This window comes from Phocoena phocoena, chromosome 11 (genome assembly GCF_963924675.1).
Source record: "Phocoena phocoena chromosome 11, mPhoPho1.1, whole genome shotgun sequence".
Classification (NCBI taxonomy): Eukaryota; Metazoa; Chordata; class Mammalia; order Artiodactyla; family Phocoenidae; genus Phocoena; species Phocoena phocoena.
Genome location: NC_089229.1, coordinates 26305143 through 26323351, shown reverse-complemented (window position 1 = coordinate 26323351; position 18209 = coordinate 26305143). Strand labels below are relative to the sequence as shown.

General features: G+C 35.9%; 1 protein-coding gene across 2 annotated transcripts in view; it reads right to left on the bottom strand.

Moving 5' to 3' along the window:
• Nucleotides 1-17732, bottom strand: part of CEP83 (centrosomal protein 83) — a 65666-nt gene extending 47934 nt beyond the window's left edge. Inside the window, exons 1-3 of one of the 2 annotated variants that reach the window (XM_065887284.1) lie at nucleotides 17460-17732; nucleotides 16876-17026; nucleotides 1616-1708 (exon numbers count right to left, since the gene is read on the bottom strand). In XM_065887284.1, coding sequence (XP_065743356.1) covers nucleotides 1616-1708; nucleotides 16876-17026; nucleotides 17460-17632 — 417 coding nt within the window. In that variant the 5' untranslated portion in view covers nucleotides 17633-17732. The remainder of the gene's footprint in view (nucleotides 1-1615; nucleotides 1709-16875; nucleotides 17027-17459) is intronic. The other variant, XM_065887285.1, reaches the window with a different exon arrangement.
• Nucleotides 17733-18209: the final 477 nt, after the last annotated feature.

Sequence of the window (18209 nt, the reverse complement as noted above, 5' to 3'; positions counted from 1 at the left end):
ACTGATTCTAATAATAAAAATGTATTAGCATATCAAAACTTTTGACCTCTGGGCTTAATAAAATAATATTTAAAAATGTAGCACACCTTTCAAAATAGATTTTAAAAATTAATTCTATAATAAAATATAAAATACCCCCTTAAAAGTCAAAAAGGATGAATTCTAAGTAGGTAAATGATTATTTGAATGTTTAGTACAGTAACTCAAGGTTCAGTCAAATATTACAATGATAGTCCAATTCAACACACTAGTCTGAAGTATATATGTAGCACCAACTCTCCTGACTAACCAAGAACACATGCAATGCCTATGCTCTAAAATTCTGCTTCCTAACACTTCAAAAGCTGCTGGCATTCTGAATCTCAATAAAAACTCAGGCAACAGAGCAGGAAGATGGAGACACTAGTCCAACATACATCAGGGAATTAACAAGGAAAGCATGCCTCCTAAAATACTCAGCTCACTATAAATCTTTAGTTGAAAGATTTCTAAGCCTGTTTACAAACCAAGAAAGTGGGTTTTGTGATTTTATTAGAAACATACTTTTTTAAAAAAAAAAAAACATGCTTTTACTTAACTTGATCACCTACCTCAGATTTAAGTAATTTTTTATAATCCAAAATTAAATCTACTCCTAAACCATAATGCTCTGGTTACCCATCAGAATGATATTGAAAAGATGACTTTATCAAGCCAGAAAATCATTTATAAATGAGGATTCCCACAACTGTTTTGTGCAATGACAGCATCACTAGTCTACAACTTTCCAAAGAGGACCATTTTGAGGGGGACAATATTCATTTGTATGTATAAGGCCCAGTATGTTTATTAAATAAGATAACGTATAAAATGTCTAGGATAGTACCTAATATAGTCAATATCTGTCATCTCTTCCTGTTCCCTTTATTAAACATACCAACATTTCATATGAGGAGACTGATCTCAATCTGAAGAAAAACTAAAAAATTTTTCCTTTTCTGAGGCTGCATGAAATTCATTCTTTCATTCAGCAAACATTAATTGAGCACCTGTTGTATGCTAGGAAGTGTTTTAGGAACGTGGACTCTAACAGTGAACAAAACCAGATAAAGGTTCCTCCTTTCATACAACTTACATTCTAGCAGTTGTAAAAGGGAGAATTTTAAAAATAAGCACAATAAATATTATATAGCATATTAGAAGATTATAAATACTAGAGAAAAATAAAAAGTAGAGCAGGGTAAATGGGTATCCAAAAGTCTAAAGAGTGACAGGAAAGGCAAGTTGCAATATTAAAAGGAGGCAGGGGTTGGTCAAAGTAGGCCCCACTGGAAAGGTGAAATTTCAGCAGACTTGAAAAAGATGAGAAAATTAGCCAAGAGATATGTGGCAGGAATAACAGCTAGGGCAAAGACTTGAACTGCACCATTTCTGAAGTGCCAAAGAAACACCAAGAAGGCCAAATGTGGACACAAGAATGGGATCTGATCGTGTGCAGTCTTAAAGGCTGCTATAAGGACTCTGAGTAAGAACGGAAGCTGTTGCAGGGCTTTTGAGTAGGAGAATGATGCGTTTCCTCAAGCCTTTCACAGCCACATGTAGATAAATGCACAGACCTTCTATACAAATTACTTACTTCATCCAGATGCCTAAAACATTCTCTCATTGGAGTTTCTAGTTCTTGTTGTATTTCAGCTCGTAACAATTCCAACTTTTGTGGACTTAATACCTAATACGTAGAGAAATATAAAACAATTCTAAATATGAAATCACAAATATTAAATTGAAGAATCAGACAAATTTCAAAGCTTCTCTCCTAATTATGACAATGAAATTAAACTAACAGAAACTTCATGATATACCTAATTTTACAATAACCATTATATAAACAGAACCATCATCTGAAACAAAGAAACTCAATTTCAAGCTCTCAGAGATGTCCAAAATTCCATTAACATGAGGTAAAGACAATTACTGATTATTATTATTGTTATTAATAGGAAAAACTATGTTGGCAGCTAAGATTATCATGTTGGATACAGTGGCTGATTCTATTTTCTAAAGCAAGCAAAATAAAGGTATAACAATTTGGTATACCACAGGAAATTCTTCAGACTTATTTTCAATCAGAGAAAGCTGATATTTACCAGCAAAATTACTTTAGGCTCCTCCATGTTATACTCTTATAGAACTCATATTTCAATAAGTATTTACGTAAGCTCCTTAAAAGAACACACAGTTAGTCTTTAGTCACCATGTGTTCCCGAAACCTCGCACTACTGCCTAGCACAAAGGAAACACTCGATTATTTCTTGAATCAATTAATTAATGAATACTAGTTGTAAAAAAAAAAAAAAAGACCTAGTTTGTATTTACATTAATCTCTGAAAACTAAGAATAATATTCATTTGTTTATTCATCAATACTCCAAATATTCCAAAAACTTTACTGAATGAATGCCTACTATATGTAAAGCATTGTGCAACATACTATAATCTACATAACATACTGTTCTAAATTCCTTACATGCATTAATTTAATCCCTACAACAATCCAGAATATAGCTACATTATCATACCCCTTTTTATCAAAACTGAAACACAGAGTCAAACTTGCTAAAGATTACAAACCTCAAAGGAAGTATATCTCTCCCCATAAAAAGTTCAAACTTTCAAGTGAAAAATAATTTATACATACGAATACCTATAAAAACAGGCAATACAGGCTTACCAGAAAGGTAAAGATGAACAAAATAGATATTTAGGACAGAAAGAATGGCACATCAAAGGAATGGGAAAACTAAAGCTTAGGTAAAACCAAAGAATGGATAAAATATTAAATTCCCTGGGGAGAAAAATGCTCCTCAAAGGTGACCTAAAGGAATTTTAGGTAGAACCACCCTAAGCACTACAGAAAATTTAGAATCCTGGGCCCCTGTGTTAATGTTGGTAGTAATCTCTAGACTCTGTGACACCAAGGCCATGCTGACACATTTCCATTAAATGCCACCTTGGAGGGCTGCATCCTGGCTGGAAACAAAAGGAAAAGAGGTGGGAGCCACTTAGTGGAAGCTTCCTGAACACCAAGTTCATATTCTTATAATTTACTCAGTATTTAAAAATTTTTTCCTTTTACTTAAAGTGAATAAATTACATAAATAAAATAATTCAAACAAAATAAAATATAATATTAAAAAACTAAGTCTTCTCACTTCAGTCATCTAGTTTCCCTCTTAGGAAGCAACCACTGTCAATAATTTATGTATCCTTCTTGAAGCAGTACACAGATATATAATACTTCTAAGTTTTCTATAAAGAAAGGCATACCATACACATTTTTCTGTACCTTGCTTATTCACTGAAGGTTTTTAAGCTTAAGAACAGCATTACCATATGTATATTTTAGGAGGAAGCAAGATGGATCAAAAGTTTTGGTGGGAGAGAACTGGTGGCTATGGGAAGGAGAGGCAGTGAATGGGGCTAAAGAAACCAGATGGAAAGATCCTGTTATAATATGGTTTACGATGTCAAGAGTCTGTAATAATTTCAAGTCCAAAGTGAGAAGGAATGGTAATTAAAAAAGAATAAGTAAATTTTATTTGGATGCTTTTTCAAACAAACCAACTTTAAAAATAACAAGCAAAACTGTGAGAAAATTAGGAATACGTGAACAAAGACACAACACTAAGAGGTTCAAAGAAATAAGTACTTTAGGTATGTAAATGGTATTGTGGAAACACTTTTGAGGAACTGCTTTGGTATATAATAGAGATGTATACTAAAATATTTAGGGTTGAGATGATATGATTTGCTTCAAAATAATCCAGAAGGGTTGAGAGACAGAGGCAGAAGTGTTAAAAGATAAAACAAGACTGGCTCAAGAGATGGTAATTACTGATGCTGGGTGATGGGTATGTGGGGATGCATCATACCACTCACTATACTTCTGTACTTGTTTGAGATTTCCATAATTAATTAAAATATTTTAATTAAAAATAAAAGTGCTGGGCTTCCCTGGTGGCGCAGCAGTTCAGAGTCCGCCTGCCGATGCAGGGGACACGGGTTCGTGCCCCATTCCGGGAAGATCCCACATGCCGCGGAGCAGCTGGGCCCGTGAGCCATGGCCGCTGAGCCTGCGCGTCCGGAGCCTGTGCTCCACAACGGGAGAGGCCACAGCAGTGAGAGGCCCACATACCGCAAAAAAAAAAAAAGTGCTTCCACTGCCAGCAGATGGCATAGAGACCAGGTTTACCCTCCTGCCTGAAACAAACAAAAGACTGAACAAAAAAAAAAACAATGGTTTTCAAGACATTGGACATAATGAAGCAAGAAAGATCCCTAAGAGACAGAAAACACAGAAGGTGAGCTTTGCAAAAGCTTCCTGGCCATGGCAAAGGACCACCTGAAAGGATTAGAGGGATGAGTATTTAGAGCTCACACAGAGTTCCTTTTCCCAAAAGCCAGACTTAAAACTTCATTTCAGAGAGATACGAGTAGAGGACTCAGAAGGCTCTCAGTAGTGGGAAATAATTAGCACTAAACACTAATCTGTTCTCACTTAACAAATCTTAAAAGCAAGACTCAGAATGATAAAACTGTTTCCAAGGAACTGTGTCCCAGACAAAGCTTAAGAATATTTATCAGAATACAGAAATATCTAGCACTCACCAAAGTAAAATTCACAATGATACCGGCACAAAAACAGAGACATAGATCAATGGAACAGAATATAGAGAGCCCAGAAATAAACCCATGCATATATGGACATTTAATCTATGACAAAAGAAGAAAAAAATACACTGCAGAAAGGACAGTCTCTTCAATAAGTGATACTGGTGGGAAAACTGGACCACCACATGCAAAAAAATAAAACTAGACGACTATCTTACACCATATACAAATTAACTCAAAATGGATTACAGACTGGAATTCAAGGCCTGAAACAGCCTCTTCAATAAATGATATTGGGGAGGAGACTGGTTCAAGATGGTGGAGCAGAAGGACATGCGCTCACTCCCTCTTGCGAGAGCACCGAAATCACAACTAACTGTTGAACAATCATCGACAGGTAGACACTGGAACTCACCAAAAACGATACCCCACATCCAAAGACAAAGGAGAAGCCTCAATGAGATGGTAGGAGGGGTGCAATCACAATAAAATCAAATCCCGTAACTGCTGGGTGGGTGACTCACAAACTGGAGAATACTTATACCACAGAAGTCCACCCACTGGAGTGAAGGTTCTGAGCTCCATGTCAGGCTTCCCAACCCGGGAGTCTGTCAATGGGAGGAGGAATTCCCAGAGAATCAGACTTTGAAGGTTAGCAGGATTTGACTGCAGGACTTTGACAGGACTGGCGGAAAAAGAGAGTCCACTCTTGGAGGGCACACACAAAGTAGTGTGCACATCGGGACCCAGGGGAAGGAGCAGTGACCCCATAGGAGACTGAACCAGACCTACCTGCTAGTGTTGGAGGGTCTCTTGCAGAGGTGGGGGTGGCTGTGTCTCACTGTGAGGACAAGGACACTGGTAGCAGAAGTTCTGGGAAGTACTCCTTGGCTTGAGCCCTCCCAGAGTTTGCCATTAGCCCCACCAAAAAGTCCAGGTAGGCTCCAGTGTTGGGATGCCTCAGGGCAAACAACCAACAGGGAGGGAACCCAGCCCTACCCATCAGCAGACAAGTGGATTACAGTTTTACTGAGCTCTGCCCACCAGAGCAACAGCCAGCTCTACCCGACACCAGTCCCTCCCATCAGGAAACTTGCACAAGCCCCTTAGATAGCCTCATCCACCAGAGGGCAGACAACAGAAGCAAGAAGAACTACAATCCTGCGGCCTGTGGAACAAAAACCACATTCACAGAAAGACAGACAAGCTGAAAAGGCAGAGGGCTGTGTACCAGATGAAGGAACAAGATAAAACCCCAGAAAAAACAACTAAATGAAGTAGAGATAGGCAACCTTCCAGAAAAAGAATTCCGAATGACAGTGAAGCTGAAGCTGAACCAGGACCCCGGAAAAAGGAAGGAGGCAAAGATGAAGAAGATGCAAGAAATGTTTAACAAAGACCTAGAAGAATTAGAGAACAAACAGAAATAAACAATACAATAACTGAAATGAAAAATACACTAGAAGGAATCAATAGCAGAATAACTGAAGCAGAAGAACGGAATAAGTGAGCTGGAAGACAGAATGGTGAAATTCACTCCTGCAGAACAGAATAAAGAATGAAAAGCAATGAAGATAGCCTAAGAGACCTCTGGGACAATATTAAACACAACAACATTCACATTATAGGGGTCCCAGAAGGAGAAGAGAGAGAGAAAGGACCCAAAAAAATATTTGTAGAGATTATAGTTGAAAACTTCCCTAACATGGGAAAGGAAATAGCCATGCAAGTCCAGGAAGCACAGAGAGTACCAGACAGAATAAACCCAAGGAGAAACACACTGAGACACATAGTAATCAAACTGGCAAAAATTAAAGACAAAGAAAAATTACTGAAAGCAGCAAGGGAAAAATGACAACATACAAGGGAACTTACATAAGGTTAACAGCTGACTTCTCAGCAGAAACTCTACAAGCCAGAAGGGAGTGGCATGACATATTTAAAGTGATGAAAGGGAAGAACCTACAACCAAGATTACTCTACCCAGCAAGGATCTCATTCAAATTTGATGGAGAAATCAAAAGCTTTACAGACAAGCAAAAGCTAAGAGAATTCAGCACCACCAAACCAGCTGTACAAATGCTAAAGGAACTTCTCTAAGTGGGAAACACAAGAGAAGAAAAGGACCTACAAAAACAGACCCAAAACAATTAAGAAAATGGTAATAGGAATAACCATATTGATAATTCCCTTAAACGTGAATGGATTAAATGCTCCAACCAAAAGACACAGGCTCTCTGAATGGCTACAAAAACAAAACCCATATATATGCTATCTACAAGAGACCCACTTCAGACCTAGGGACACATACACACTGAAAGTGAGGGGATGGAAAAAGATATTCCATGCAAATGGAAATCAAAAGAAAGCTGGAGTAGCAATACTCATAGCAGATAAAATAGACTTTAAAACAAAGAATGTTACAAGAGACAAGGAAGGACATTACATAATGATGAAGGGATCAATCCAAGAAGATATAACAATTATAAATATATATGCACCCAACACAGGAGCACCTCAATACATAAGGCAACTGCTAACAGCTATAAAAGAGGAAATCGACAGTAACACAATAGTAGTGGGGGACTTCAACACCCCACTTACACCAATGGACAGATCATCCAAACAGAAAATTAATAAGGAAACACAAGCTTTAAATGACACAAAAGACCAGATAGATTTAATTGATATTTATGGGACATTCCATCCAAAAACAGCAGATTACACTTTCTTCTCAAGTGTGCATGGAACATTCTCCAGGACAGATCACATCTTGGGTCACAAATCAAGCTTGAGTAATTTAAGAAAACTGAAATCTTGGAGGCTAAACAATACGTTATGAAATAACCAAGAGATCAGTGAAGAAATCAAAGAGGAAATCAAAAAATACCTAGAGACAAATGACAATAAAAACACGATGATCTAAAACCTATGGGATGCAGCAAAAGCAGTTCTAAGAGTGAAGTTTATAGCAATACAATTCTACCACAAGAAACAACAAACATCTCAAATAAACTATCTAATATTACACCTAAACGAACTAGAGAAAGAACAAACAAAACCCAAAGTTAGCAGAACGAAAGAAATCATAAAGATCAGAGCAGAAATAAATGAAATAGAAACAAAGAAAACAATAGCAAAGATCAATAAAACTAAAAGCTGCTTCTTTGAGAAGATAAAATTGATAAACCATTAGCCAGACTCATCAAGAAAAAGAGGGAGAGGACTCAAATCAATAAAATGAGAAATGAAAAAGGAGAAGTTACAACAGACACCGCAGAAATACAAAGCATCCTAAGAGACTACTACAAGTAACTCCATGCCAATGAAATGGACAACCTGGAAGAAATGGACAAATTCTTAGAAAGATATAACCTTCCAAGACTGAACCAAGAAGAAATAGAAAATATGAACAGACCAATCACAAGTAATGAAATTGAAACTGTAATGAAAAATCTTCCAACAAACAAAAATCCAGGACCAGATGGCTTCACAGGTGAATTCTATCAAACATTTAGAGAAGAGCTAACACAAATCCTTCTCAAACTCCTGCAAAAAGTTGCAGAGGAAGGAACACTCCCAAACTCATTCTATGAGGCCACCATCACCCTGATACTAAAATCAGACAAAGATACTACAAAAAATGAAAATTATAGACCAAAATCACTGATGAATATAGATGCAAAAATCCGGAACAAAATACTAGCAAACAGAATCCAACAACACATTAAAAGGATCACACACCATGATCAAGTGGGATTTATCCCAGGGATGCAAGGATTCTTCAATATATGCAAATCAATCAATGTAATACACCATATTAACAAATTGAAGAATAAAAACAATATGATCATCTCAATAGATGCAGAAAAAGCTTTTAACAAAATTCAACATCATTTATGATAAAAACTCTCCAAAACGTAGGCACAGAGGGAACCTACCTCAACATAATAAAGGCCATATACAACAAACCCACAGCAAACATCATTCTCAATGGTGAAAAACTGAAAGCATTCCTCTAAGATCAGGAACAAGATAAGGATGTCCACTCTTGCCACTATTATTCAACATAGTTTTGGAAGTCCTAGCTATGGCAATCAGAGAAGAAAAAGAAATAAAAGGAATACAACTTGGAAAAGAAGAAGTAAAACTGTCACTGCAGATGACATGATACTATACATAGAGAATCCTAAAGATGCCACCAGAAAACTACTAGAGCTAATCAATGAATCTGGTAAAGTTGCAGGATACAAAATTAATGCACAGAAATCTCTTGCATTCCTATATACGAATGATGAAAAATCTGAAAGAGAAATGAAGGAAACACTCCCATTTACCATTGCAACAAAAATAATAAAATACCTAGGACTAAACCTACCTAGGGAGACAAAAGACCTGTATGCAGAAAACCATAAGACACTGATGAAAGCAATTAAAGATGATACCAACAGATGGAGAGATATACCATGTTCCTGGATAGAAAGAATCAATATTGTGAAAATGACTATACTACCCAATACAATCTACAGATTCAGTGCAATCCCTATCAAATTACCAATGACATTTTTTACAAAACTAGAACAAAAATTCTTAAAATTTGTATGGAGACACAAAAGACCCCGAATAGCCAAAGTGGTCTTGAGGGGAAAAAACGGAGCTGGAGGAATCAGACTCCCTGACTTCGGACTATACTACAAAGCTACAGTAATCAAGACAATATGGTAACTGGCACAAAAACAGAAATATAGATCAATGGAACAGGATAGAAAGCCCAGAGATAAACCCACACACCTATGGTCAACTAATCTATGACAAACAAGGCAAGGATATACAATGGAGAAAAGACAGCCTCTTATATAAGTGGTGCTGGGAAAACTGGACAGCTACAGGTAAAAGAATGAAATTAGAACAGTCCCTAACACCATACACAAAAATAAACTCAAAATGGTTTAGAGACCTAAATGTAAGACCAGACACTATAAAACTCTTAGAGGAAAACATAGAAAGAACACTCTTTGACATAAATCACAGCAAGATTTTTTTTGATCCACCTCCTAGAGTAATGGAATAATGGAAATAAAAACAAAAATAGACAAATTTTTGGGACCTAATGAAACTTAAGTTTTTACACAGCAAAGGAAACTACAAATAGGATGGAAAGACAGCACTCAGAATGGTAGAAAATATTTGCAAACGAATCAACGAACAAAGAATTAATCCCCAAAATATATAAACAGCTCATGCAGCTCAATATTAAAACAACAAACAACCCAATCCAAAAATGGGCAGAAGACCTAAATAGACATTTCTCCAAAGAAGACATACAGATTGCCAAGAAGCACATGAAAAGCTGCTGAACATCACTACTTACTAGAGAAATGCAAATCAAAACTACAATGAGGTATCACCTCACACCAGTCAGAATGGGCATCATCAGAAAATCTACAAACAACAAATGCTGGAGAGGGTGTGGAGAAAAGGGAACCCTCTTGCACTGTTGGTGGGAATGTAAATTGATACAGCCACTATGGAAAACAGTATGGAGGTTCCTTAAAAAACTAAAAATAGATTTACCATATGATCCAGCAATCCCACTACTGGGCATATACCCAGAGAAAACCGTAATTCAGAAAGACACATGCACCCCAATGTTCATTGCAGCACTGTTTACAATAGCCAGGTCATGGAAGCAACCTAAATGCCCATTGACAGATGAATGGATAAAGTAAATGTGGCACAGATATACAATGGAATATTACTCAGCCATAAAAAGGAACAAAATTGGGTCATTTGTAGAGACATGGATGGATCTAGAGACTGTCATACAGAGTGAAGTAAGTCAGAAAGAGAAAAACAAATATATTAATACATATATGTGGAACCTAGAAAAATGGTACAGATGAACCAGTTTGCAAGGCAGAAATTGAGATACAGATGTAGAGAACAGACATATGGACACCTAGGGGGGAAGTAGTGGCGGGGAGGCGGGGTGATGGTGTAATGAACTGGGAGATTGGGAATGACATATATACACTAATATGTATAAAATGGATAACTAATTAGAGCCTGCTGTATAAACAAATAAATAAAATAAAATTCCAGAAAAATGATACTGGGAAAAAAGTCAGTCTCTTCAGTCAATGATACTGCAAAAACTGGACAGCCACATGCAAAAAAAATTTAAAAACTAGACCACCATCTTACACCATACACAAAATTAACTCAAAATGGAATAAAGACTTGAATTCAAGACCTGAAACCATAAAATTCCTAGAAGAAAACATAAGTGGCAACCTTACTGATATTAATCTTACCAATGTTTTAGTGGATCAGGCTTCAAAGGAAAGAGAAACAAAAGCAAAAATCAAACATCAAACTGAAAAGCTACTGTACAGCAAAGGAAACCATAATCAAAACAAAAGGCAGCTTACTAAATGGGAGAAGTTATTTGCAAATCACCTATCTACAACTCAACAACAAGAAAAAACCAAGCAACCCAACTTAAAAATGGGCAGAGAATGTGAATAAACATTTTTCCAAAGAAGACATAGGCTGGCCAACAGGCACATAAAAAGATGCTCAACATCACTAATCATCAGGAAAATGCATATCAAAACCATGAGATATCACCTCATACCTGTCAGAAATGGTGATTAACAAAGAAAAATGAATAACGAAGGTTGATGAGTATACGGAGCAAAGAGAACCCTGTTACACTGTTGGTGAGAATGTAAATTGGTGCAGCAACTACGGAAAACAGTATAGAGGTTCCTTAAAAAAATTAAAAATAGAACTACTATATGATCCAGCAATTCCACTTCTGGGTATTTATCTAAAGAACATGAAAACACTAATTCAAAAAGATATATGAACCCTTATGCCCACTGCAGCATTATTTACAATAGCCAAGATATGCAAACAACCTAAGTGCCCACTGATGGATGAATGGATAAAGAGAACATTATACATACGCACACATACACTAACACACACAGACAACAAAATACTACTCAGCCATAAAAAAAAGAAATCCTGCCATTCATAACATGGCTGGACCTTGAGGGTATGATGCTAAGTATGATGCTAAGTTTCTTTGTCTGAAATAAATCAGACGAAGAAAGACAAATACCATATGATTTCATTCATATGTGGAATCAAAACACACACACCAATTAACAAACAAACAAAATCAAACAAAAACAAACTCAGAGATACAGAGAACAGATTAGTGGTTACCAGAGAAGAAGGGGGTTGGGAGGTGAGCAAAATGGATGAAGGGGGTCAGCTGTATGGCGATGGATGATAACTAGACTTGTTGTGGTGGTAACTCTAGTGTACACAGAGGTTGAACCATAGTGCTCTACACCTGAAACTTAAATACAAAAAAATTTTTTTTAATTTAGCAGACATGTAAAGAAGCCTGAAAATACTACCCACAATAAATAGGAAAAGAAAATCAACCAACCAACACCAACCCAGAAGTGACAGAGATGCTAAAATTAGCGAAGACATTAATATAGTTACTATAACTGAATTCCACATAAAGCTACAGTAAAGATTGAACAAGGAAAATATGAAAAATATCAAAATTGGACTTCAGGATAAAAACTACAATTTCTGAGATGAAAAATGCACTATGAAATTACTGGCAGATTAGACACTGCAGGAAAAAAGATCAGAGAACTTAAAGACATGACAACAGAAACTATCCAAAATGAAACAAGGAGACAAAAAAGATTAAAAATAAATAAACAGGGATTTCCCCTGGTGGTCCAGTGGTAAAGAATCCGCCTTAAAATGCAGGGGACACGGGTTTGATCCCTGGTCAGGGAACTAAGATCCCACATGCTAAGGGGCAACTGAGCCCGCACGCCACAACTACTGAGCTCACGCGCCTCAACTAGAGAGCCTGCATGCCGCAAACTACAGAGCCCACATGCCACAACTAAAGAAGAGAAAAAGCTGCATGCCACAACTAGAGAGAAGCCTGCATGCCACAACCAAGAGCTCATGAGCCGCAATGAAAGATCCTGTGTGCCGCAACTAAGACCCAACAAGCCATAAATAAATAAATTTTAAAATAAATCTTTAAAAATAAACAAACAAACAGAACATCAGTGAGTTATGGGAGAACTTTCAGTGGCCTACTAGCAGAGTCCCCAAAGGAAATCAAATAGGAGGCAGAAAAAAATATTGAGATAAAATATCTAAAATTTTTCTAAATTTGATGAAAACTATAAACCCACAGACTCAAGAAGCTCATTAAACCTCAAGCACCAGAAACATGAAGATATGTGCAAAGGCAGGTCAAATTACTGAAAAGCAATAGAAAAAATCTTAAGAGCTGACAAGAAAAAAAGACACACTAGATAAAGAGAACAAAGATAAAGCTAACAACAAATTTCTTATGTGACACGTAAGTGAGAAGACAGAAGAGCAACATCTTTAAAGTATTAGGGGAAAAAACTGTCAATCTAGAATTCAATACTCAGCAGAAATACCTTTAAACACCATTTCTTACATATACATACAAAAGCTGAAAAAATTCTCACCAGTATTTCTGTACTATAAGAAATGTTAAAGTCCATAAGATGGAAGGAAAATGATACTGATGGAAAAATGTATCTACACAAAGGAAAAAACAACACTGCAATTGGTAACTACACAGGAGTCTTGTGATCAATGAGGTCTCTGATAAAGAAAAACATTTATGGTTAGAGATGCTTATCTCATAAGAAACTTATTAACAACAAGCACACACATTAAAAAATCTATCTTCCTCCCCTCTCCCTCTCTCTCAAAGCTGACATACACCAAAGATATAGAATTAGAGGGTTAACTCAATGCCATATTAGGAGGAAATTATGCTGTGTCTTAGATTTCTAATGGAATACCGCCACTACTTGTCTGAAAAGAAACTTAAAAGAATGCTCTGTCATACAACCGTCTATGTGTCATTACCTATATTAAATATATAAAAAATCTTCAATACTCCAACATTTGTCATATTAATAATACAAAACAATATTAACGCATACATGTGGAATCTAGAAAAATGGTATAGATGAACCTATTTGCAGGGCAGGAAAAGAAACACAGATGTAGAGAACAGATGTGTGGACACAGCAGGGGAAGGGGCAGGTGGGATGAATTGGAAGATAAGGTTTGACATAAATACACATGGTAATGTGTAAAACATGTGTAAAACAGATAGCTAGTGGGAACCTGCTATATAGCACAGGGAGCTCGGCCCGGTGCTCTGTGATGACCTAGATGGGTGGGATGGGGGGTGGGGGGAGGGAGGTACAAGAGGGAGGGGATATATGTATACATATAGTTGATTCAGTACATTGTACAACAGAAACTAACATAATATTGTAAAGCAATTATACTCCAATAAAAAAAAAATAATAATACAAAACAGACCAGTATTTTTCAAAGAATATTTTGATTTAAGGGAGTAAATATTGCTGTGCCAGAGATTCTTAAAAGATTAACGACAAACTGAGTATTAAATTTTGCTCTGAGCTTCCTAGCAGCCAAATAAAATGGTAAACATACTGGTTTACACAGTTTTCATTACCTGGCACAAAGAAAGCATATAAATGTTTGGCAAAGTAATTTTTTAAAATTTTTATCAGAAACATATAAAATGACTCCCATATTTTTAAAAAAGGTTTTGCTAACATGTTACATAACAACAATGTAATAGCTAACTTGTTCTAACCACTTACGACATCAAAGCACCGTACTAATAATTTCTAATCATTGATTCATTGCAACTTTACAATCATCCTATGAGCTAGGCACTATTATTATCCCCATTCACTACAACTGCACAAGTGATGCAGAAATATTCTTTAAATGAATGTCTTTTACATTGTGTTTCTATAAAGTCAAAGAGATATTAAATTCTAAATCTGAAAAGGCATTTTGCAGGTAGACGATACATGTGTATTTTTAAAATAATCATCTTTCATAAAACCTTCATTGAAGTATTTCTTGCTGATTTTACTTTGCTGAATTTACTTAACTCACAATTTGTACAAATTGCAAACACCCCCTGAAGCAAATAGCTAAACTGCTTCAATACATGTATTTATGTATAAATGCTTCTTTCAGTTATTTCTGCCAGGTAAATATCACACAGAAATCAGATATGTTTATCTTGAAAAACAGAAACTTTAACAGATAAATTTTATTTATCAGCAAACATTTGGGAAATTATCACATGAAGAAATATCCAGAGTTATTTTGTGTAGGTCCAAGGAACACTGCAATAACCAACAGGGAGGCTACAGGGAGGATGGTTTTCTTTCAATATGATAGAGAAAATGCTTAACATTCTCCAATCCATAAATGGAAGTGTATCACTTTACAATTCACTAGGTTCTCTAGCACTGAAAGCACTGAAGCACAGAATGAAGAGCTCTGTGTCATAAGAGTTCCAAATGGGAATTCTGCTTTGAAATTTATTGCCTCACAGTTCTGGAGGCCAGAAGTCCAAAATCAAGGTGTCAGCTAAGTGTTCCCTCTGAAAATTGTAGGAAGAACCCTTCCTTGCCCTGTCCTAGCTTGTCTTGATGTGCTGGCAATCCTTGGCATTCCCTTGCAGCTGCGACACTTCAATCTCTGCTTCTGTCATCATAGGACGTTCTCTCTGCTCCACCACCACCCATGTGTTTCCGTCTCTATGTCTTTTCTCTTCTTATTATTAAGGACATCAGTCATATTATATTAAGGGCCTGTCATACTTCAGTACGACCTTATCTTAACCTAAGTAATTTCATCTGCAAAACCCTATTTCCAAATAAGGTCACATTCTGAAGTACTGGGAATTAGAACTTCAACTTATCTTTTCAGGGACACAATTCAACTCATGACAGATATGAAAGAGAACTAGATGATTATCAACTCTAAGATGCTAAGGCTCTAGATACCTATGAGACAACAAGTGCAACATTATACTATATATGAATAGAACAATTCCAACTCGCTCATTTATTCTACTTATTCATGTCATTCATTTAACAAATACTTGCTAGGCACCATCTTGAGCACTGGAGACACACTAAAAAAAAGTTCCTGCCCTCATGGAGTCTGTATTCCAACAGAATAAAAATTGCCATCATTTATGAGTAGCTACTATGTGCCAGACACCGTACTGAAAATATACAGGTTATAATCTCATTAGTCCTTACAGCAACCCCTGTTAGACAAAAACCTTTATGCCCTTTATCACTTGAGAAAACTAAGGAATAGAAACATAACTATTTGTTGAAGGTCATCACCTTCCTGGTGAAATGACTCTTTTTTTTGGTTATAAAACCGTTCTTTTTATCTTTAATGATACTCTTTGTCTTGAAGTCTATTTTATCTGATATTAATATAGCCACTCTAGTCTTCTTAGGCTATTTTGCATGTGCTTATTACAAATAAGCATGTCTACATGTTACTCTCAAGAAACAGTGATTACATCTTCAATGCCTGAAAAGAATACTTTGAATACCTTGGGTTTAGTGCTCACAGACTGCATTCATATAGGCCTCAATTTTTGCAAAACAAATTAATCCACCAATTCTAAAGGTTTAAATTATATTTCCCTCTTCAACTCACATTTCTGAGGTTTTTATTTGTTTAAATGTCCTAAATATGTATACGTAGGGATGAAACAGTAAACATGGTGGAGGCTCCAACCCAAGCTTAAGTGGTGGTGTTTCCAACAATGGAAGATTTCGAGATAATACTGAATGACAAACTCCTTTAACACTGCTGTCAAAAGAATACATAAATTGGATAATATGCCACACTGGATGACTTGAAAGATGGCTTTTCACTCTTATCAACCCATGACTCCAATATTAATAATGCCTTATTGTAACAAGCACTAGATCAGTACTTAAATCCAATACACCTTTATTTTTAAAGATATTTTTAAATTGTGAATTTTTATCAATACAAACTGGCCTTTCCTCCATTTATTCTGAAGAGTGAGATATTATTTAAATCAGAACAGGAAATATAATACAAATTTACCTAAAATAACAGTTTTGTGGCTAAACCCTACAGGGTAGCTAACATTCTAGAGTATATGAAAGAAGATTAAGTTATACTACCTAGAGATACAACAAAATATTCATTAAGAATATAGGGAAAATTTACCAAAATTATTTATTTCCACTAAATATCTGACTACTTTTATACTAATTTGAATATATTTTCTTACCTGCAGCTTCATTTCTTCTAAGTCTTTAGTTTTCTCTACTAATTCCCCTCGTAGCTCTTCAAGCAGCAGCTGAAATTTTTCCTGGTGAGTTTGCTTTTCATTTAATAGGCGCTTGAGCTCATTTTGTGACTTTATATACTCATCCTGCAACCTGATTTTTTAAAACGAAGAATTTAAGTGTATCCTTTGCTTTCTAATCGCATTACTTTATGTGAAGTCAACCAACACTACAGAGCAAGATCAACATCATATATTCATTAAACTTACAAATACAATTGCTTTACAGTTTCATTTATTATTAACATTGTAATTTCTGAATGCAATTTTACTTTGAAGGGAAAAAAAACATATTTAGCCACCTAGATACATTTAATTTTACATGTCTTGCTACTTTCAAAACAAGACTTTTACAAATTTATAATCCACTTGATTTAAAGAAAATTTACTTGTATTTTAAAAGTTTTAAATGTATATTGTATACTGCAAAATAACAAAATTATACTGTATGCTCCAGAGCAAACATTTAGACAAAATAAAAAATTTTAATCAAGCCTCTCACTTCCAAATTTAAGTAATTTATTTACCTTGTGTGTTCAGCTTTCAGAGTCTGATAATTAGTTTTATGATGTTCACATCGTAACCGTTCATCAATTAACATTTTTTGGAACTCAGATTGAGAACTTGTCAGCCCACTGTCTCCACCAGGAGGAAAAATGGTGGGAAAAGTGTCCATATTGGTAAGTGAGCTGACAACCATGTAAATGCAAGTCTTGCTTTCTTATTGTCTTAGTTTTCTTTTCAAGAGTATTTTTCACTTTCTTCGTGCTAAGACAGAATCTCGGGAGGCCAAATTACACCTGAAGAGAGAAATACACTTAATTAGTGATCAGTGAACTCCTTCAGTATTATATACTTTTTATCACATATTATTCTCCTTTATCATTTCTATAACAAACCCAATTTTCAGATTTTTCGGTTTTTCATAAAATTCAAGAATAAAGTTGAATCATACCTTAAATTTTCTTTACTTCCATGCAGTTTCTGTGCCCATCAAGGTCGTATCTTCAAGTATTAGCCTAACTAGATGTAACGACTCTTCCAGTAGAGGTAGTCCCAGAGTCACAAATCACCAATGTTTCCTGAAGTTACTGAGGTAAACTTTAAGAGTGGATTCTGGTACGAAATTCATACTCTGAAACCAGGGGAAAAGCTATTTGGAACTTGATAAGTGGCTGGGGAGAATCACAGTCTTCACAAAGATGACCTTCAGCATGTAATTATGTCTGTGATTAATGCTACAAAGGATCTTTTATTTGACACAAGGTGACTGCACT